The sequence below is a fragment of the Dipodomys spectabilis genome, unplaced genomic scaffold (assembly GCF_019054845.1).
Source record: "Dipodomys spectabilis isolate Male_0828 unplaced genomic scaffold, ASM1905484v1 ptg000095l, whole genome shotgun sequence".
Lineage (NCBI taxonomy): Eukaryota > Metazoa > Chordata > Mammalia > Rodentia > Heteromyidae > Dipodomys > Dipodomys spectabilis.
This window is the reverse complement of record NW_024870772.1, coordinates 35,239,267-35,262,244: the sequence shown is the minus strand read 5'-3', so window position 1 is coordinate 35,262,244 and position 22,978 is coordinate 35,239,267. Positions and strand designations below refer to the sequence as shown.

Here is a 22,978-nt window from a genome sequence, read left to right as displayed (position 1 = left end):
GAGAAAGTGTTAGCTTAGGGGAGAGCCACTATATGAATGACTGGGGTGTGCTTTAAGAACACTTTAGCTGTACAGTAGCTTGCTTCGTGTTCTGATTTCTTTTAAGGAGATGGTTGTTAAAATGATTGAAAGTCCTCGTTCTGGAATTAACAAAATGTGTCTTAAAGGAGTCAGCCTTTGCTGGGCATTGGTGGCTCATACCTGTAATCCTAGCCACTCAGGAGGCTGAGATCTGAAGATCACAGTTCAAAGCCAGCCCAGGCACAAAAGTCTGTGAGACTCTTATCTCCAATAAGCCACTAGAAAACTGGAAGTGGTGCTGTGGCTCAAGCAGTAGAGCACTCACCTTGAGCCTGAAGAGCACAGGGACCATGCCCAAGCCCAGAGTTCAAGCCCCACAGCCTACAAAAAAAAAAAAAAAAGTTAGAGTCAGCCTCCTCTCCCTCCCAGTTCTGGGGCTTGAGATCAAGGCCTAGGTGCTGCTTTCCTTTAGCTTAAGGCTAATGTTCTACCACTTGAACCACAGTCCCAATTCTCAATTTTTGCTGCTAATGGGAGATAAAGACTTTCACACTTTCCTGCCAGAGCTGGCTTTAAACCCTAATCCCTCAGATCTCAGCCTCCTGAGTAGGATTATAGGCATAGGCCACTGGTGTCTGGCTCAAAATATGCCTTTTTGACAAAGCACCTCGGAAAGCAGTGTTGGTCTTGGTAGTGAACTGACTCACTTGAACAGCATTAAATAAAACTAGACTGTGAAGTCAGCTTGCAGTCAATGAAGTCAATCCCTTGAAGAGCCTAGGAATTGGTATTGTAAGTTCTCCTGTAGTAATTTAACATGCAGATACATATTTGAACCCCTTGTCCACCATTGATTCTTACAAGAAAGATCCCTGTCCCAAATAGGATCCTGGATTTCCCTCAAGAATTTTCAATATCATCTCTCTTTATCTCCAAAAGACTTGTAGAGTCCCTCCTCTTTATTCCTCTCAAAGCTGACATGCTGATTTCTACCTAACAGACATGTATTTCTCATATCCATAAATGGCAACCCTATTCTTTCAGTTGTCTGGGCTGATCTTTCAGGTTTCTCGCATAACACATGTCATCAGCAAGTCATACCAGTTCTACCTCTCAAGTATGTCCAGAGTATGCCCTCTACTAACCAGGCCCAGAGCACCTGTTGCCTGCTCCATTTCCTTGCCTTCAAACCTGTGCTTCTGCCCTTCTACAATCTCCTAAAAACAGTAGGTTCCTTTTAAAAAATTTAAATTAGGTGTGTGTATGTGTGCGTGTGTGTGCATGCGTGCGTGCAAACGTGCGTGCAGGTGTGCGAGTGTGCGCGCTGTGCTGGTTCTTTACCAGTTGGACCACAACTCCACTTCCAACTTTTTGCTGGTAATTGGAGATAAGAGGCTCATGGATTTGTCTTTCTGGGTCAGTTTCAAACCTGGATCTTCTAATCTGTTGCCTAAGTAACTAGGGTTACAAGAGCCTGGGTCTTTGATCTTGTTCCTCCCTACTTGGAGCCTCTTTCTCCCAGATATCCATGCTCAGACATCACCATCTTTCTTCTTTCTCAGGCACTTTTCTACAAATATAATTAACATGCCATAATATTCATCTGGAGAGGCCAAATTTACAGTGTTCAGGTAGGTATCTAAAAGTAGATGTAAGCACTGTGAGATACCCCTCTGTCTAGAATTCTACAGTTCACCAAAAAGGATCAATGTTTAGTAAGACAGTATCAGGAACCCTAAAACCTATGTGGCTGCAGCAATTATAAGCATATTTATTTCACAGCTGCTCTCTTCTAGACATTCTCACCAATAGATGGAAGTGAGAAATTTATACACAGTTAAAAGGTGTAATGCCTTTTCAAAATTGCCATATTTGAGATTCGAATTTTAATCAAATTATGTCCAAGTTCTAGGAGGCCTATTTTGATTGCTTCATTCCAGTAGTGGACCAAAAGTGTATATCATGAGCCTGGTGCCAGCAGTTCATGCCTGTAACCCTAGCCACTCCAGAGGCTGAGATCTGAAGATTAAAGTTTGAAGCCAGCCCAGGGAAGAAAGTCTGTGAGACTCATCTCCAATTAACCACCAAAAAAGCTAGAAGTGGAGTCATGGCTCAAGTGGTAGAGCACTAGTCTTGAGCAAAAATTCACAGGGATAGCACCCAGGACCAGCCTATATACCCGCTTCCCCCAACCAAAGAGAGAAAAAAACCCCATCATGTTTTGGATCTAGATAACACTGCACTACAAGGAAGAAATTCCCTATTTCTGGAGCATCTGTCGGGTGCTACTCTCTTTGCTGGCACTCATTTCTCTTGCCTTAGGAACTCAGTGAAAATGAATGCTCAGTCACAGAGGCACAACATGATACCAGGGAGATCTGACCTGGGGAACTGAGCCATTGCGAGGCTCAGCTAAGTGGATTCCTTTTCCTCACAGTTTTTCCCTCTCCATTTAAGGGAGAAATGGTGAAGATGTAGTGGGAAAGTAGAAAAACCCACTAACAACATCTATTTTAAAATGAAACTAAAGAAAAAGACAAACTCCACTTTTTTTTCTTTTCTTTTTCTTTTTTTTTGACAGTCTGGGGCTTGAACTCAGGGCTTGGGCTTCTTTTGCTTAAGGCTAGAACTTTACTACTTGAGCCACAGTGCCACTTCTGGATTTTTCTGTGTATGTGGTACATACAGAACTTCATTTATGATAGGCAAGCACTCTACCAGTAAGCCTCATTCCCAGCCCTCCACTGTTTCTTATGATAGGTTACAACATACTGTGGACATCCTTTCTTTGTTAAGGAGTCAGCCATCATGGTGGTTCCTTGTTAGATAAGAGAAAGCTCTCTATTATGACTGCCTAGTCCTTTTTTACTGTGACTCCCATTAACAAACTTTGAGAGGTGGCTGGAGGCATAGCTCAAGTGGTAAGAGTGCATGGCCAGTAGGCATGAGGCCCAGGGTTTGATCCATTGTCACTATCACCAAAAGACCAATCTTGAAAATAATCTAGAATGCCCTTGAGATATATTTGTAGCTGTATCTATGGTAACAACAACAAAACACTTGGGTTAGATTCCCTCCCTCCTGCATAATACTCCTATAAAATGATTACTAATAGCTGGGCACCAGTGGCTTACACCTGTAATCTTAGCTACTCAGGAGGCTTGAGATCTGAGGATTGTGGTTTGAAGTCAACCCGGGGAGGCAACTCTGTGAGACTCCTCTCCAATTAACCTCCAGGAAACTGGAAGTGGCACTGTGGCTCAAAGTGGTAGAGCACTAGCCTTCAGTTAAAAAACCTCAGGGCCAGTGCCCAGGCCCCATGACTGATGGAAAAAAAATTACCAGTGATTTAATAAATGTATTAGGCAAGTTAGATTTGTTATTTCAAGTAAAATAAGAGTAGGGAGACAGTGTAAATTAGATTACTATGTGTGTCTGGAGGTATCAGGGACAAAATGAAAAGTCCTACTGAGTAGATAGAGTCGATTTGAGGGTTTTAAATATGGAAACCTAATGTTTGTTTCTGGACAACCAGAGTGCTCATTCTTCTCTGGGCTTTCTCTGTGGTTGATTACAGAGAATTTGATGAAGGGCCCAGTCTTTTTTTTTGTGACTATTGCAGAGGTATAATCTTTGATCAAGGGCCTTGCATGCCACATCCCCAGTGAGTGCCACCCTGAAGTTGTCAACTGTGGCATCCTGCATGGCAAACCGTGTTCATGAACCAGAAAGAAAATGCATGCTCACCGTGTATTTTGTCTTTTTTTTTTTTAGTCTAAAGAAAGTTCTGAACAGAATATCAAGATCACATCACAAAAACTTTAAATGTATTTACAGAGTGAATAAGTTACATAGATAAACTTTGAATATGTTTCTGGTGTGCAACAGATTCACATGCACACATCTAATACTTGACAGCCATAAATTTCAGGAGAAAACTCAAGAATGGCCCTTTACATATATATTATAAATAAAATATGACATTCTTAGGAAACAAAGTGACAACTCATATTTTACCATTATGATTCTGGCTATCAAATGGATATTAAAATATGCATGCGTGACAGGTGAAAAGACATAGAATTGATAATGCGAGTAACTTTTCTCTACAAAATGGCAAAGTTAATTAAAAGTAACACTCATCCTTCTGTAGTATAAATATGCTCATAAAAGCAACCTTCTAGTAAAAAGCAGCCAAGATCTTTAAAAAGAGTCTCTCTGGATCATTTACGGTGCAAAGAGATCTGGGCCCTTTAGAAACAGTAGCCTAGCAACATAAGAAAGGTACTTCATAGCAGCTCCTTTTAGATACAGTAATTGTATTCAAATAACAGTGTACATTAAATTGTAGTCCATTTACAATTCCCTTTTCAAATACACAGGCTTGTCAGCTGTTGACCATCTTACAATTTTTTCAGTGTCCAGCTTCATTCTGCCTGCCCTCTTTCTCAGTCCACCAAAAAAAAAAAACACCCAAAAAACAAAAAAACAAAGGAAAAAAAGATAAAGGAGAAGGGGAACGAATGTACAAGTTTTAGAATATAAAACTTTTTAGTGAAGAAAACATTGCACTTTTTTGCCAATCTAAAGATGCTTCTAGAAAGGAAGGTATTGTTCAGGGTCGGCTTTGGTATGCGATGTAAGTGACTCCTTCAGTTGTGAGTTGCATGTGCTCAGGAAAGGAAAACACACCGGTGCCACACAGCAGGGTAGGTGGAGTCTGTCTCCAGAGGTCCTAGGCTACCTTGGTTCTTAAGAGTATTGCTACATGTTGGAAGTTCTGCCATCTTCTTTAGAAAAAGTCCTACAGGTAACAAGAGGGAGAACAGTCTGTCCAAGCCTTGTAAAGACTGTGAAGACATTGAAAGACATGGCCCCAGCATGGCAGCACCCCCAGCTTGGAAAGCATGGGGGATGGGTGGCTCCTGTCAGAGACTAGTGCCAGAAACACTGGAGTCTGGGAGGAAAGCAGTGAGGACTCGGTAACTCTGGGCCCTGCGGATCATGTCCCGAATCTCCATGTTCAACTCCATCAGCTTGGTGCAGATTTCAGTTAAGCTCTGGTTAGATCCCACCAGTGCATAGGTACCCGTCTGTCCCAGGGTTTGGTGACGGAAATAAATATTCAGTAGTGTCTGGACTTCATCATCGGAACTGCTTCCAAAGATGTCATTGGGCCAAAGACTTCTGAAGTCAAGAAAGAACAACACAGATTAGAGGAGCTGTTGCTCACAAAGGCTATGGTCATGAATCATCATTAGTATAAGAATATTACTTTGAAAAATGCTTTCTACCATTAGAGGTATGGCTCAAGTGGTGGAGTAACTGCGTTTCAAAAGTGAGGTCCTCAGTTTAAACTCCAGTACTGCCAAAAGGGCGAGTGAGTGGGGAACTCTTAAACATTTTTGTGCTGATTCTGGGGCTTGAACTCAGCACTATCCCTTAACTTTTTTCAGTTAAGGATCGTGCTGTACCACTTGAGCTACACCTCCACTTTCAGCTTTTTGTTGGTTGATTGGAGCCAAGACACAGACTTTTCTGCCCAGTTGTTTTCTGTTCTTTTTTTTTTTTTGTTTGGTCATGGAGCTTGAACTCTGGGCCTAGGTGCTATCTCTCAACTCTGCAGCTGAAGGCAAGCACTCTACCACCTGAGCCACAATGCCACTTCTGGTTTTCTGGTGGTTAATTGGAGATACAAAGTCTCATGGACTTTTCCTGCCCGGGATGGCTTTGAATTGAGATCCTCAGATCTCAGCCTCCTGAGTAGCTGGGATTACAGGCCTGAGCTACCAGTGCCCAGCCCCAGGCTGGTTTTGAACTGGGACCTTTAGCTCTTCGCCTCTTAAGTAGCTAGGTTTTACTGGAGTGAGCCAACATCTGCCTGGCTGAGATACAACATGATTTGCCCAAGCCCAAGTATACAATTCCTTAGGTTTTAATATATTCAGAGTTGTACCAATACTATGATTGGACATTATTGTTTTTCATAAACCTGTAAGAGTATGCAAATATCAGAATGGAATTTTTTTTGTCAGTCGTGGGGTTTGAACTCAGGGCCAGGGTAATGTCCCTGAGCTCTTTACTAAAGGGCTAGAGCTCTACTACTTTGAGTTACAGCTCCACTTCCAGTTATTGAGTGGTTAATTGGAAATGAGTCTCACTGAGACTTTTCTGTCTGGAATTGTGATCCTTACATCTTAGCCTCCTGAGTAGCTAGGATTATAGGTGTGAGCCACCATCTAATTTACTGTGGCACTCTGGTGCTAATGAATTGGAATATAGTATAAAAATGCAGAGAGGATGGTAAGGGAAAGTGGGAGAAAAACAAGGGAGGGGGCAACAATGTTCAACAAGAAATGTACTCATTATCTTACATATGCAACTGTAACCCCTCTGTACATCACCTTCACAATAAAATTAAATAAAAAAGAAACTGTAAAGAGAGCTGGGAGCTGGTGGATCCCACCTACAATCCTAGCTACTAAGGACACTGAGACCAGCAGGATTTAGAGCCATCCTGGGCAGAAAAGTCCACAGGATTCCATCTCTAAAGACTAGCAAAATGGTAGGCTGGAGATGACATTCAAGTGGAAGAGTGCCAGCTAGGCTTTAAAGCAGAGGGAAGCCTTCACCCCCACTCCCATGTGGTGGAGTATATTCCTACTTTATTCTTTTTTCCATTTAAGTAAACTTGGACTTTCTTGTCTTTTTTTTTTTTTTAAAGGTGAGGGATAGTTTGAAACGCTGAGTTAAAACCCTGGTACTGACATGTGTGCATGTGTGTGCACGTGCACACACACACACACACACACACACACACACACACAGAGTAGGGAGGAAAAGAACTACATCCCCCCCCTCTCCCCCCAGTTTTTCCTGTGGTGAATCCATCTCTAATCATGGCAAAGTCAAGATCGGATATACACACATGGGAGGAAAAGAACCACCCCCCTAGTTTTTTCCTGTGGTTAATCCATCCATTCCTAACCATGGCAAAGTCAAGATCAGGTGCGTACTCTCTCTCTCTCTCTCTCAGAACCCCCCCCCCCCCCCCCCACCGTGAATCTATCCATCCCTAACCATGCAAAGTCAAGATTGGGTTCATTTCCTATAAATGATATCTAAAAGAAACAGTAGAATGACCTGCATTCCCGGATTTGCCGCAAGGCTTTGCCCAGCTCATTGTTCTTCAGGCACTCCAGCATGGACTGGATGGCAGCTTCAGTGGATGTGAACGTGGGCTCGGACCATGCTCCCTCTATGTAAAGCGGGTCTGCAGCAATGGCTGCAGTGGCCTCCTTCAGGTTCTTCTTCAGGTCACTCAGTTCCCTGGACATGTTCAGCAGCTGTTTGTGTAGAAAAAAAACAAAACCCAAAGACCATATTTTACATACAGGTTGGGTTTTTCCTTCCACAAGGAAAGAAATTTGACAATATATCTCAGTTAATAAAAACATGATTGCACTACCTGGCACATCTAAAGCTTTGCATATTTTAAAATGCACTAAATAACTTTATCAATATTAAATAACTTTACATATCAACCAACACATGATGAGGACTTTGTTGAAAATGCTTTTTGTTTGGGAAGAACATAAAATGCAAAAGGGGACACACTTAAGGGTAGGGCAGATCAGGGTTCGATTAACAACCTGTAGGACAGCAAGGTCCCCTGGTCCCCCTTATCTGTAGGAGATAAGTTCTAAGACTTCCCACCCCCATCCCCCCAAAACAGTGGATGCTTGAGACCTTGGATATTACTGAACATGATATATACTATGCTTTTTCATATATATGTGTATATATATATATCTGTGACAAAGCTTGATGTACAAATTATACACAGTAAGAAATGTTCCTGTTTTATTGTTAGTTAATTATAACAATGCATTGAAGCAAAAGTTATTGAAAATGTATATTTTCTTCCAGAAATTTCCGTTTCATATTTTTTTGTGGGGGTAGAAGTTGACTGTGGGTAACTGGGAGCATGGAAAGCAAAATGGGATGAGAGGGGAGCAATTCTACTGCTATAATTTGGATCTGATTTGTCCCTTGAACTCATGCAGGAGGTTAGCCCCCAAAGTCTGACATTGATGGTGTACAAAGAGTATTTAATTGGCCTCTGACTCTGGTGGCTAGAGGTGGAGCTTTTGGGAAGTGTTTAGATTAAGCCATACCAGTGGAATGGTAGTAATTGAATCCTGTTGGCTTTATAAGGAGGGAGAGAATTTACACAGATATATAGGGCTTTCTTTTATGATGTGGTGGCAGCTAGAACCTATGCTATGCTCTTTGGACTTGGAGCCTCTAAAATTGTGAGCTAAATAAATCTTTCATCTTTGTAATGTTGCTGGCTTCTGGCATTTTGTTACAGCAATAGAAGGCTGACTAACACACTATGTGGGTGAAATCAAGTAAATAGACTTTCACATGCCTCATGTTTCTCATTGGGAAGACTGATATTACCCACCCCACAGGTCTATTTTAAAGACTAACTGAAATAATATATGTTAAATATGTAGTGCAATTTGGCACACAAGTGCTCAGTAAATGAACATGATCCGTATTCTAACCACTTGTTCCCAGCTTGTTCTATGCCTTGGAAGAAGCCTGAAAACACAATTTTAGGAAAGAGTGAAAAGAATAATTTTTAAGTAATCCTAGTATGTTACAGAAGTAAAGGGTATTTCCCCCAAAATTCCTGGAAGTAAGCCAGCAAAGTGGCATGTGCCTGTAGTCCCAGCAACTTGGAAAACTGAAACAGGAGGATCATTTGGACTTAGGAGTTCAAAGGCAGGCTAGGGAAGATAGCAAGACTGGTCTCAAAAAAAAAAAAAAAAGACTGGAAAAAAAAATCCCAGAGTGTTATAATGTAAATCCCAAGAGAGAATCCACAGCTTCACTTTCAAGTTTCCTCAAAATATATAAGATAACCATTTCATGATTTGCTCTTAGAGAACATTAAAAACCATTGTTATGATATTTAAGGGTCTTTTCTTTCTTTTCTCTTTTGTCCCTCCCTCCCTTCCTTCTCCCTTCTCCCTTTCCCCCTTCCTCCCCCCTTCCCTTTCTCTTTCTCTTCTCCAGATCCTGGGGATTGAACTCAGGGCCTGAGTACTGTCCTTGAGGTTTTTTTTCTTCTCAAGACTAGCTCTCTGCCACTTGAACCACAGCTCTGCTTCTGGCTTTCTTGTTGCTTAATTGGAGTCAAGAGTCTCTTAGCTCTTCCTTCTTCAGGGTGGTTTTGAACTGCAGCCCTAGGATCTCAGCCTATTGAGTAGCTGGGATTACAGGTATGATGAGCCACCAGCTCCGAGCTAAGGGATATTTCTTTTGAAATGCATTGATGATGCCCATTTCCTTTGGAAAGTTATTATTCAACACCTTCACCTTTCCTCTTCATCCCCAGCTTACTGTCTGTACTGTAAAACTGAAGCCCTGGAGGGGTACTGGTAGCTCAAACCCGCAATCACAGCTACTCAGGAAACTGAGATTTGAGGATTGTGGTTCAGTGCCAAGCCCAGACAGGAAAGTCCATGAAATGCTTATCTCCAGTTAACCACCCAAAAGGCACAAGCGGAGCTGTGGCTTAGTGATAGAATGGTAGCCTTGAACTAAAAAGCTCAGGGACAGTGCTGAGGCCCTGAGTTCAAGATCCAGGACCAACCACAATGACAACAAAAAGGATATTAGAATACCTGCATTTTGTGTCTAGTTTTAAATGTGAAAAAGTGAGTTTCTCTCTAAAGATCTTAAGCCAAGGAAGTCTTTGAGGAGAAATTCACTGTAAGTCTACAAAACTTCAGGTAATAATATGTAAGTATAAAAATAACACCTGCTATGTAACAACTTACTAAAGCCACAGTCAACTTACTTTATTGAATGTAAATTTTATTGGAAGGCATTGCTTTGGAAATTAATTCCCACACTCTTTTTACTTGAGGCAGGTAATTGATTTCACTTCTTAGTTATTTGTTTTGGCTTTGCACTTACCAAGAAGTGAACCAGTTGTATTTGACTATGAAGTGGTACACTCAGAGGAGACCTTCCTCTTGAAGCCTGTGTGCACTTGCAGGAGATGCAGCATGTTAAGATTACCCTTCAACTGCTGGGAATGGGTTCTGGGCAGGTAAGGGGAACATCATCTTGGCTTACTGGTCTTATACGACCATTTTGTTTCTGAATAAACTTGGCATCTTTTCATACCTTGTTTGGGTGTTTCCCCAGATCAGTGGCAAATGGTGGACCCTAGACTCAGCTGGTAGTTTTGTTGTTTGTTTTTGTCTGTTGTGCGGCCTTAACTCTGGGCCTGGGTGCTGTCACTGAGCTCTTCAGCTCAAGGCTAGTGCTCTACCACTTGAACCACACCACCACTTCGGACTTTTTCTGCTTATGTGGCACTGAGGAACTGAACCCAGGGCCTCATGCATGTAAGGCAAGCACTCTATCATTGAGCCACCTTCCCAGCCCCTCAGCTGGTAGTTTTGAACAGAGCAGAAAAGGACTAGTTGGGTTAGGCCCACAAGGTTCAGCCTTAGGTCTGAGATGGCATCTCAGAGCAGAGAGCTGCAGGGAGGCAGAGCATGGATTGGAAGATAAACTTAGTTATCTTTGTTGTAACCTTTGTTGTTTAATTTTAGTTTTATTTTATAATCTAGAACCCTCAAATGTATAATTTTTGTCAGAAGGCATGACTTCAACAGACCAAAAAGGTCTTAGTGACCTCAGTGCACACAAGTGCAGCTACCTGCATGAAGTGATCATTTCATCTCCTATGGGCATGCACACAGTACAGGGACGGTTAGTCAGATGGTAGTTCTATTTCTAATTTCCCTGGAATCTCAATACAGCTTTTGGTAATAGCTGTGCCAATGCAAAGTCACCAGCAGTGTAATGTTCATTTTTTTTAATGTGTTTATGTGTTTTTCCCTCTCTTTCTCTCAAAATAACTATCCTTATTGGTAATGAACTGACATCTTGTGGTGGTTATAATTTGCATTTCTCAGATGATTAGTGAATTTGTGAATCTCTTCATAGACCATTGTTTTGTTTTTGTCATCTTTGGAGAAATGTCTGTTCAAGTCATTTGCCCTTTCATGTGGGTCATGTGTTTTTCTGAGATTGAGTTGTAAGAGTTCATGTTTTGGATATTAAGACCTTATCAAATATATGGTCTGTAAATACTTTTTTTCCACTCCATACCTGGCATTTCATTTTGTTGGTGTTTCTCTTGCTGTGCAGAAAGCATTCTTTTTGTGATATAGTCTCATTTATAGATTTCATTTTTATAGCCTTTTTTTTTGGTGGTACTAGTGTTTGAACTCAGGGTCTTATGCTTGTCAAGTAGGTGCTCTGCCACTTCAGCCATGCTCCCAGACACCTCTTGTTGCTTTGTGATCTCCAAAGTCACTATCAAGGTTAGGGTTGAGAAGCTCTTCTTGGAGTTTTATGGTTTCAGGTCTTATAGACGGAATTTTATTCACCACTTTGAGTTGATTTATTTTCACTCATTTGTTTTTGGCAGCACTGGGGTTTGAACTCAAAGCCTCATGCTTCACAGGTATTTTACCACTTGAGCCATGTCTCCAGCCCTCTTTTGCTTTAAAGTTTTTCCTTTTTGCTGGTGCTAAGACTTGAGCTCAGGGCCTCATGCTCACTTAGCTTTATTTGCCGGTCCTGGAGCTTGAACTCAAGACCTGGACATTGTCCCTGAGCTTCTTTTGCTCAAGCCAGCAATCTACTACTTCCAGCCTTTTCTATTTATGTGGCACTGAGGAATTGAACCTAGGGTTTCATGCATGCTAGGCAAGCAATCTACCACTAAACCATATTCCCAGCCCTCACTTAACCTTCTTGTTTTGCAGGTGCTTACTGTTTGAGTGATGCCTCCTGCCTAGGTATTTGCTGGTTAGTTAAGAGATGGGTCTCAACAGACTTTTATGCCCAGGTTGGCTTTAGACCTTGCTCCTCCAGATCTCAGACTTCTGCATAGGTAGGATTATAGTCATGAGTCACTGGTGTTTGGCTTGCCTTGGTTATTTTTGAGGTATGTTGTTGATTTATGCCCAGGCCAACCTGGACTATGATCCTCCTATTTATGCTTCCCTGATTTTCTGGGGATGATAATGGTGTGTCATTGCACCCAGACATTGTGCTACCCCAGTAGCTGACAAATATATCACTGTGCCCAGTCATTGGCAGAGATGGAGTCTTTTAAAACTCTTTTTGCCTGGCTGGCTCTGAACTGCAATCCCCTTATCTCTGCCTAGCTCAAGTACTTAGAATTACAGCCTTGAGCCACAGCCCGTATTTCATTCTTTGCGTGTGGAAAGCTAGTTTTTTCAACACCACATATAGAGACTATCCTTTCTCCATTGTGTCATCTTGATATCTATGTTTAAAACTAGTTGAAAAAAATATACTTGACTACATTGATTTGCCTGCACAATTTCATGTAGCCAAATATGTATGTGCATTTGTGTGCTTTCATAAAAGTGATTGTTTTCTTGATTTCTTTTTCAGCTGTGTCAAAAATGCTATTGATTTTATATACTTATAGTGCTAGTTTATTTTTCTCTGTGGAATCTCTGGGATTTTCTACATATAGCAGCATGTCATCTGCAAATAGAGATTTTTTTTTGTATTTCTTGCCTTTTATTTCTTTTCATCGATTGCTCCTGCTACTATTGCTAGTACTCTGCTGAGTAGAAGCTATGAGTGTAGGTATCTCTGCATTAAATCAGATCTTAATGGGAAAGCTTTCAGTTGTTCTTCATTGATCATGTAATTGGTTTTTGCCAGTACTGGGTTTATACTTGGGGCTTTGCACTTGCTGGGTTTGCTTCCTCAGCTGGTTCTCTACCACTTAACCCATGTCTCCAGTCCAACTGTGAGTTTTTATAAATGATTTTTTTTTGTCACTCATGGGGCTTGAATTCTGGGCCTGGGTGCTTTCCCTCAGCTCTCTACCACTTGAGCCACAGTGCCACTTCCAGTTTTTGGAGTACTTTATTGGAGATAAGCACCTCATGGACTTTCCTGCCTGGGCTGGCTTTGAACTGCAATCCTCAGTTCCTGAGTAGCTAGGATTACAGGTGAGAGCCACTGACCCGGTTTATAAATGATTTTTATTATGTTGAGAAACTCTCCTATACCTTAACTGTTTAGAATTTTTTAATCAATAAAGGATGTTGAACTTTGCCCATTTTTTAATTAATTAAAATGACTTTTAATTGGTGCTTTTAATGGTTAATTCTGTTGATATGATGTATTTTCATTGATGGATTTGACTATATTAAATAAATGGGATAAAATCCCATTTGGTCATGTGGGATTTTTGATGGGTTGTTGAATTTGGTTCTTTAGTTTATTTGGCAGTACTGCAATTTGAACTCAGTGCTTTTCCTTTGCTAGGCCGGCACTTTACCATTTAAGTCACACTCCCAGTCCTGGTTGCTAATATTTTATACAGGATATTTGCATTGCTGTTTATCAGAGATAACTGGCCTGTAATTTACCTATAGTGCTTTTGTCTATTTAGGTATCAATGTGATGTTGGTTTCATAAAATGTGTTTGTTAGTATTCTCTCTAGCTCTATCTTGTGTGTGTGTGTCTGCACATGTGTGCATGTGCATGCCAGTCCTTGGGCTTGAACTCAGAGCCTGGATGCTGTCCCTGAGCATTTTTTTGCTCAAGGCTAATGCTCTACAACTTGAGCCACAGCTCCACTTCCATTTTTTGGGGATGGTTAATTGGAGAGAAGAGTCTCTTAGACTTTCCTGTCCAGGATACTGTGATCCTCCAATCTCAGCCTAGGATTACAAGCATGAACCGGGCTTTGTTATGTGTGACTGTATTGGTACTTGAACTCAGGGCCTTGCACTCTTGCTTAGCTTTTTGATGGATAAGAGTCATGGACTTTGCTGCCTGGACTGGCTTCTAATGGTGATATACAGCCTCCCTGTGTAGCTCAGATTCTAGGCCTGAGCTGCAGGTATCTGGCATGGAGCTCTACTTTTTTTTTTTTTTTTTTTGCCAGTCCTGGGGCTTGAACTCTGGGCCTAGGCACTGTCCCTGAACTTCTTTTGCTTAAGGCTAGCACCCTATTACTTGAGCCACAGCACTGCTTCCAGCTTTTTCTGAGTAGCTTATTGGAAGTAAGAGCCTCATGGACTTCCGCCTGGGCTGGCTTTGAACTGCGATCCTTAGGTCTCAGACTGTTGAGTAGCTAGGATTACAGGCATGAGCCAGAGGCTCTTAGCTGTCTACCTCTATTTTTGAGAAGACTTTAAGAATTGGTAGTAGATTTTCTTTGCATGTTTGGTAGAAGTTAGCCTTGAAATGCAGGTTTTTCTGTAGTGGGAAGTTTTGAGCTACTTCTTCAGTCTCTCTGTTGTTGGTCTGTGCTGCAGGCTCTCTATATCATCCTAATTTAATCTTGGTGGGGTGCATTTTTTAGGAACTTGTCTATTTCCTTTACACTATCCTGTCTGTTAACATATAATTGTATATAATAGTCCTGTATGATTCTTTTTATTTCTGAGACATCTATTTTTCTATCCCCTCTTCTCCCTTCCTCTTAACTATACTCCCCTTTTTTTTGTGCCAATACTGAGCCTTTGACTAGAGACTCATGCTTTTTCTCAGCATTTTTGCTTACAGCTGATGTTGTATTACTTCAGCCACACCTTCACTTTTGGCTTTTTGCTGGTTAACCAGAGATTAGCATCTCAGGGATTTGTGTGCCCAGGCTGGCTTTGAACCTTGACCCTCAGATCTTAGCCTTCTGAATACCTAGGATTACAGGGTGAGCCACTGGTGTCCATCTTTCTACTTGAATTTTTTTTTTTTTTGTCGGTCATAGGGCCTGAACTCTGGGCCTGGGTGCTGTCTCTCAGCTCTTCAGCTCAAGGCTAGTGCTCTACCACTTGAGCCATAGCACCACTTGTGGCTTTTACTGCTTATATGGTACTGAGGAATTGAACCCAGGGCTTCGTGCATGCAAGGCAAGCACTCTACCACTGAGCCACCTTTCCAGCCCCTCTACTTGAATTTCTGACTTTGAGTTTTTCTTTTCCTTTCTAGGTCTATCTGTCTCTTCTCCCCATCCCCTCCATTGCCTCGCTCACTCTGTTCTTCCTTGATACTGAGGTTTGAACTCCAGGGCCTTGTGCTTGCTCAGCAGGTACTGTATCACTTGCTGTCAGCCCTTTTTTGCTTTATTTTAAAAAATAGGATGTTCTGCTTATGTCCACGCTGGATTGAACACGATCTGCTTATTTATGTTCCTCTGAAAACTGGAATTGGCACACATCACCATCCTCAGCCTTTATTGGTTGAGATTGGGTTTGATGGACTCTTTTTTGCCAGGGCTGGTCTTTAACTGTGATCCTCCTAATTACTACCTTCTGAGTAGGTGAGATTACAGATGTGAGCCACAATGTTTGGCCCACCTAAGCTTTAAATTTTTTCTTTTTCAAAGAATCAACCCTTACTGTCATTTAAAATGATATTTCTGTTCTCTAATTTTTGATCTGATTTTTTAATTTGCATTTTTGTTTTGCCAGTCTTGGGGCTTGAACTCAGAGCCTGGGCACTGTCCCTGAGCTTCTTGCTCAAGGCTAGCACTCTACTGGAGCCACAGCACCACTTCTGGCATTTTCTGTTTATGTGGTACTGAGGAATTGAACTCATTCATGCTAGGCAAGCACTCTGCCACTAAGCCACATTCCCAGCCATGTTATTTGCTTTTCTTTTTTTTCTTTTTTTGGTCGGTCGTGGGGCTTGAACTCTAGGCCTGGGTACTGTCCCTCAGCTCTTCAGCTCTACCACTTGAGTCAGTGCCACTTCTGGTGGTTTATTGGAGATAAGAGTCTCATGGGGGGGGGTAGGGGAGGAAGTAATTGTGGAGGTGGGAAGGAAGGGATGGTAGGGGAAAAACAAATGAGGAGGCAACAATGCTGGATAGGAATTGTACTAATTACCTTGCTCATGTAACTGTAACCCCTACGTACAGTATTTTTACAATAAAATCGTACAAAAGAGGAGGTGGGAGGGAAGGGATGGTAGGGGAAAAACAAAGGAGGAGGTAACAATGCTTGAAATGTACTCATTACCTTGCTCATGTGATTGTAACCCCTCTGTACAGTATCTTCACAATAAAAAACTTATTTTTTAAAAAAAGCCTCACGGACTTTCCTGCTTGGGCTAGCTTTGAGCCATGATCCCCAGATCTCAGCCTCTTGAGTAGCTAGGATTACAGGCATGAGCCACTGGCGCTGGGCTTATTTGCTTTTCTTTTGGAACTAAATCCAAAGTTAACTGTGTAAGGTAGAATGGTAGATGATTTTTTTTAAAGTTGTTCATTGTTTGTTTCGGTGGTACTGGAGTTTGAACTCAGGTCCTTGCACTTGCTTGCTCAGCTGGTGCAGTACCACCAGAGCTATATCTCCAGCCCAGCTTTTTCCTGTTATTTTTTTCTCTGCCTGGAGTTGGTCCCTCACTCTGATCCTCTAGATCTTGGCTTCCTTACTAGCTAATTATGAGTAGTTTTGTAGAGTCTTTGATTTTTTTCTTTGTCTATTGTTGTCTGCCTTTGTGGTTTAATAATTGTCAGTGTGCTAAACTGATTACCATATCTTTTTTTGTTTTGTTTTGCTTTGTAGTTACCATTATTGTTATATGAAGTATAGTAGACTATTTTAAGCTTATACCTTAACTTTGGTTCTGGATTGAACCATGATCAGCTTATTTATGCTCTTGAAAACTGTGCTAGACACATGTCACCCAGACTTTATTGGTTGAGACTGGGTCTAAGGGCTGGAATTGTAGAACACTCATCTTAGCATGTGCAAGGCTAGCACGTTAATGCTTCTTCCACAAAAAGACCACCAACTAATGACTTTAAACTCTCAATTTTTGTTGTCATGATGTTTATCTTTTTGTACTGAATGTGGCTTAACAGCATAACTTATTGTAGTTATTTGTGTGTGTGTGTGCATGCATGCTGGGACTTGAATTTAGGGCCTGGATGCTATTATCTCTTTGCTCAAGACTGGCCCTCTACAATTTGAGCCACAACTCTACTTCTAGCTCTTCTTGGAGGTTAATTGGAGATTAGTGTTTCAGAGACTTTTCCTGCCTGGGCTGAGTTTGAACCATGATCCTCAGGTCTCAGCCCTGTGAGTAGCTAAGGTTATAGACATAAGCCATTGATGTCCAACATTACTGTAGTTACTTTCATGTTTTCATGGTGGTGGTGATTGTCTTTTACTTCTGGGAAAAGCATTTCTCATTAAATTTCTTTTTCAGGGGCAATAATGGGGTCTGAACTCAGGTTAGGCAGTTGCTATACACTTGAGCTACAATCCCAGCTGAAGAATTTCTTGCATGGCTGATTATAATGGTGATTATTTCTTTTCTTTTTCTTTTTTTTTTTTTTTGAACTCTGGGCCTGGGTGCTGTCCCTCAGCTCTTCAGATCAAAGCTAGCACTTTACCACTTGAGCCACAATGCCACATCTGGTTTTTTGAGTGGTTTATTGGAGATAAGAGTCTCATGGACTTTTCCTGTCAGGCTGGCTTTGAACCTCAATCCTCAGATCTGAGCCTCCTGAGTAGCTAGGATTACAGGCGTGAGCTACCACACCTAGCTTTTGTTAACTGGGCAGAGTCTCAGAGATGGAGAAATCCTGTGATTAGTGTCTTCCAAGGCAGGGAATCCTCTAGCAGCAACTGGTTTCAAAATGGTGCAGACTAGTAGTAGCTTGGGTCATGGGGCTGGAGCTGAGAGGTTGAGGAAGAGGACGTGAGCTGTCTCTGGAGCACGGTTGCTCCCAGGCCTGTGAGGGTGGGAAGGCTTCTCCAGTAACTGATACTGGGTATCTGTACCAGTAAGAAGCCTGCTGAGAACCTCTTGCTTACTTATTCCCTACAGGAAAATCCATCTGGGTCCTGAATCGATCTCACTGGCTGGATGGGCAGCAGAAGTTCTGGATGGGCACGGAAGTTCTGTGTTCCTCAGGGTTTCCACTATTCCCTTGCTCTAAGCTGGCCTCAGCTCTCCTTTGTAATATAGTTATTTGTTTGTTGGTCCTTTGAAAGCATCAGACCCCTCTAGTTGGCCATCTTGCTGCAATTGCTTTTTTTTTCCTTGGCTAGTAGTGGGAATTGAACTCAGAACTTGGGCACTATCCCATACCTTTTTTTTTTTTTAATAGGGCAAGTGTATTTGAAAGTGGAAGGGAAAGCTGTGAAACATAGGAGGGCTAGTAATGTGGCTTAATGGTAGAGTGCTTGACTAGCGTGCACTAAGCCCTGGCTTTGATTCCTCAGTACCACATAAACAGAAAAAGCTGGAAATGGCACTATGGCTCAAGTGGTAGAGTGCAAGCCTTTAGCAAAAGAAGCCCAGGAACAGTGCCCAGGCCCTGAGTTCAAGCCCCAGGACTGGCAAAAAAAAGGAGGCCCCTCTTCCATTTGGAAAGGGGCCCTAAAGAGGACCCTATCCCTTAGCTTTCTTTGCTCGAGGTTAGTACTCTATCACTTGAACCACAGCTCCATTTCTGGCTTTTTGGACTTAATTGGAAATATGAGTTTCAGAGACTTTCCTGCCTGAACTGGTTTTAAACCTTGATCCTCAGATCTCAGACTCCTAAGTAACTAGGATTACAGACATTTATAAATCACAGATGCCCAGCTCCAATTGCCTTTTTTTCCCCTTTTTTATTTGGTCAGTCATGGGGCTTGAATTCTTGGCCAGGACACTATCTCTGAGCTCTTCAGTCAAGGCAAGTGCTCTACCAAGTAAGCCACAGCACCACTTTTGGTTTTCTGGTGGTTAATTAGAGATAAGAGTCTCATGGACTTTCCTGCCAGGGCTAGATTTGAACCGTGATCCTTAGATCTCAGCCTCCTGAGTAGCTAGGATGACAGGCCTGAGCCACTGGCGCTCATCTCTAATTGCTTTTTTTAATATGAAAGATGGGAGTGTGAGTTTAGTTTGCATGTTCTATTTCTTGAGAAAAGACACACTCTAAGGATCTTAATACTTTTTTTAGACGTGTTAAGAGTAATCTTTATCTTTTATTGGATCTTTTATATAATTTGGTAGAGAAAGACTGGTTTGTGATTAATTCATAACCCAAGATTTGACATTGATTACCTTCTTTGTGCTGGCTTTTGAAAGTGTACCTGACTGAAAGTTATATTGTCTTTCCATTTTTGTCAAACTGAGTGATAGATGGTAAAATGGCTATCATTCTCAGTCTCTTTTGTGGTTCTTTCTCCTTTGTCCCCTGGCGAGACAGTATGGTTTCCCAGGCTCCAGCTTCTTTTAGTGGGTGAGGCCATCTACTCCTATCTAGTATAGTGACTGCATCAGTAACTTTCATTTAGACCTCCCAACCCCCTGGCCAATCCTGGGGCTTGAACTCAGGGCCTAGGCACTGTCCTAAGTTTCTTTTGCTCAAGGCTAGTACCCTACCACTTGAGCCACAGAGCCACTTCCAGCCTTTTCTGTTTATGTGGTGCTGAGGAATCGAACCCAGGGCTTCATGCATGCTAGGCAAGCACTCTACTGCTAAGCCACATTCCCATATCTAACCACTTGTAAGTTGTCATTAAACCCAGTATATAGGTCTACTATGTTGAGGGAGAAGGTTTGACTTCCTGAATGTACAGTTGCCTCACAGTCCTTCATAAACACGTGTCAGCTGTCAAACCACTGGTCACATCTGACTCATCTGAGATAGGGTTTTAACTTTGCCCGCCCCTGGCCTCCCAGAGTTTCTTTAATTTTTGTCCTATTTCTGTTCTCCATATCCACTGAACACTTCTGTGCTAGTTGACTTCAGCAGGTTCACATCTTGCCTCCACATCTCCAGTCTACTTGTCAACAAATCCATCTTCTACATTGTAAAAGTCTTGCAAAAAATGCAATGTAGCATCTTCTCCTTACCTCTGATTTTTTTGTTTTCTATCATCACCCCCTTTCCATTGGTATCTAATAGTCTAGCAATACAACTTGCTTGCAGTTGCTTTCTCTTTCTCACCACGTTTACCTAAATGCTTTTGTTCTTACTGAACTTCAATTCTATCATTCTACTTCTTGTTTTAAGATTGCTATCTCTTTGGCCTCTGTCAACTTTAGATGTGTGTGCCTCGTGCACATCACTAATTACTTTCTTTCACTCCTAGGAAAACTTTGGCCCACTTGGAAATAGTATAGTCACATTATTTTGCACTTTACACCTAATAATATCAAAGCATCAGAGAAACTGAAGACAGCCAGGCAGCACACGATCATTTCCTTCTTAAAGGTAAGGACAAGTGTAAAGAAGGAATAGCACATTTCTCAAAGGATGTCCAGACCCAGGGCTGGGAGCAGCGTGACTCAAGTAAGGCACCTAGAGTATGACATGGAGGGCTATCTCATGTTTTTCAATTTAGTAGTCTGCTCTGGAAAAATCTTTGAAAAAGGAGAAACAGAAATAAATCTGAGCCATTTATTTCCGACCTGTACTTGAGCAAAATAATTATCAAATCACTTGGGCAGTTGTAAAAGGAATGGAGGACACAGAACAAAGCATACACTGATGGTGTTTGTGGCGGGATGCGGGGTGGGCAGGCAGAGGGACTCACCTCCGGCATGGAGCTCACTTCATGCACCTGGCCGATGAGCTTACAGTAGGACTGAAAAAGCAACAGCAGCTGGAAGTGTAGCTTATATAACCTCTGACACAGTTCCAGTTGCTAAAGAGAGAATGTGCAGGGGAAGAAATTGTTATTAAGGATCATTCTGATATATCTAGTGAATCTCAGTGGACACACAACACACATTTTTTTTAAATTAAGGAAATATAACTAGCTGTTACCATTCTCAAATGAAACAAAAAATCCAGTCAATAAGTATCAATGAGGAATTCACAGGGTAATACAGAATGTTATATTCTAAATAGTGGAAGATGGCTAATTAGAGAGTGGAAGCTATAAAAAGGACCAAGCAAGCCACCACATTTCTATTTGTATTTGCCAATTCACGACAGATAAATTGTAACTGAGTGGCTGTGTACACTTTTGTACACAACAATTGCCTTAAAAACAAAGAATTTGTTTTCATTATAAGCATAGTTGAAAGGCAAAATGTGAAGTAATTCTAGGGGTTAGATTTGTAAATTGAGAAGATGTCTGGGAGATAACTGTGTAGCAGAACAGTTGTTGCCTTCCAGGATGAGACTCAAGACAAGCCACATGGTCTTGGAGCACTGTCAGTTTGAGTGATGAGCCTCCTACTCAGTGCTTAGGAAGCATTTACTGAATTAAAGAGATAGAAATGGGGCCAAAACTGTTTAAGGAAAAAAAAAAACCGCAAAACTTCTATAAGAAAAATTAAAAAACCCTCAAAAACCTCTAGAACTTTCTGCACAAAGAATAAGAAAAAGCAACTGTACAAAATAGCCCTTATTTTAATAGGTTTCTCTGGAAATGTTAATGTTTCTTTCCATGGCCTCTATAAAGTCTGATGCAAAAGCATTCACAAGTTGTAATCCATCATCAATGATCATTGCACTCTGAACTGTATTATCTTTGCCTACTTTATTTCAGTAATGGGTTAGCTCGATAGTGGTGGGATTCTGTGACTTCACCTGGTAGGATTGCACAGCTTAGCAGTTACCCAGTGAAAGTAGATTAAATACATGGTTTTAAAAAATGCTTCACTAGTCAGTTTTTCAGTGGGATGAATGAAGGGTAAATAGTGCCTTCCTTTCACTAACAGACCGTTGCAAATGAACTCAACTCAGATTTGAGAGTCTTGAAGTACTTTTTAAATGTTTTTCTCAAATAAGTTGATGGAAAAGAATTTAGGTTTTAGGTAGTATATGCCATTGACACTATGAATAAAATTTTGACCCTGATTTTTAAATGTAAAAAAAAAATCATACAAAGACTATGTTTAATAAATTCCTTTCTAACCTTTCTCTTGTTCTCTCTTCCTTGCTCCTAGGGGAAAATCTTTTCCAATTAGATGGATTTAATTAGCTTAAGTTCAAAGAAATAGAAATACTGACTAACTCAAATGGGATCTATTAGTAAAACACTGTTTTATGGTCATTTAAACTTTTCTGTATGGAAACCTTTTGAAGTCTGCCACAGAAGATAGCTGCGAGGTGCTTGCAAAAAAAAATGCCCAAGTATTGTTTACAAACAATGTTACCTTTCCAATTTAGGCTGAAACCTAGTTATGAACACTCTGGCTTTCCTCCAAATAATAGTAGTTACAATTTAAAATATCCCATTGGTAGTGTGAGAATTCATAGCAACGTAGGTTTGAACTTTGGTGCAAAAGCATCCCCAAATGCTATTGATCATAAGCTGCTGTGTCTCAATCTACTGAAGAAAATAAAATTAAATAAAAAAGGGAAAACATGCTAAATGGTAGTTAACAGTAAATAAAATAAAGCCTGTTATGGGTCCATGCCTAAATGGAGAAAGAGTATGAAAGAAAGTTAACTTACTGCAAGAGATTCCATTTGCTACACAGCAAGCATGGCACAGGAAACAAAGGAAAGGAAAGAAAGTACAGGGTCAGTGTGTGCATGCAACAGAAAGCAAGGCCCTCTTCCAAGAGCAGAACTGTCAGCAGTATGAGCATTGCTGGCCCAAAGTTGATCAATGGGCCAATGTTGTACCCTGAAACATGCACAGCGCTCCAGTTAAAACAAGCTCTAATGGAACATGTATCACTGACAAAACAGAACTTTTAGTCTTTTAGTATCTCTGATTAATTGGTTCCGATTTTGTCAAGTTAATCTTGGAGATAAGAGCGAACTCACTGCTTGTAGATTTTAGTGCATAAATGTGTGCAGTTATGTCAACATAGTAAAGTAATGAGGACAGAGAGTAATTTGGAAACCACACTCCCCATTTTAGTATTGCTTTATATTAGACTTTTATCCCT

The 22,978-nt window shown here is 41.2% G+C and overlaps 1 protein-coding gene across 2 annotated transcripts in view; it reads right to left on the bottom strand.

Annotated features, from left to right (window-relative positions):
- Positions 1-3,772: 3,772 nt before the first annotated feature.
- Positions 3,773-22,978, bottom strand: part of Fry (FRY microtubule binding protein) — a 365,147-nt gene continuing 345,941 nt past the window's right edge. For both annotated transcript variants that reach the window (XM_042685416.1, XM_042685417.1), the window contains 3 exons: positions 20,662-20,772; positions 7,165-7,367; positions 3,773-5,208 (listed from right to left, as the gene is read on the bottom strand). In XM_042685416.1, coding sequence (XP_042541350.1) covers positions 4,950-5,208; positions 7,165-7,367; positions 20,662-20,772 — 573 coding nt within the window. In that variant the 3' untranslated portion in view covers positions 3,773-4,949. The remainder of the gene's footprint in view (positions 5,209-7,164; positions 7,368-20,661; positions 20,773-22,978) is intronic.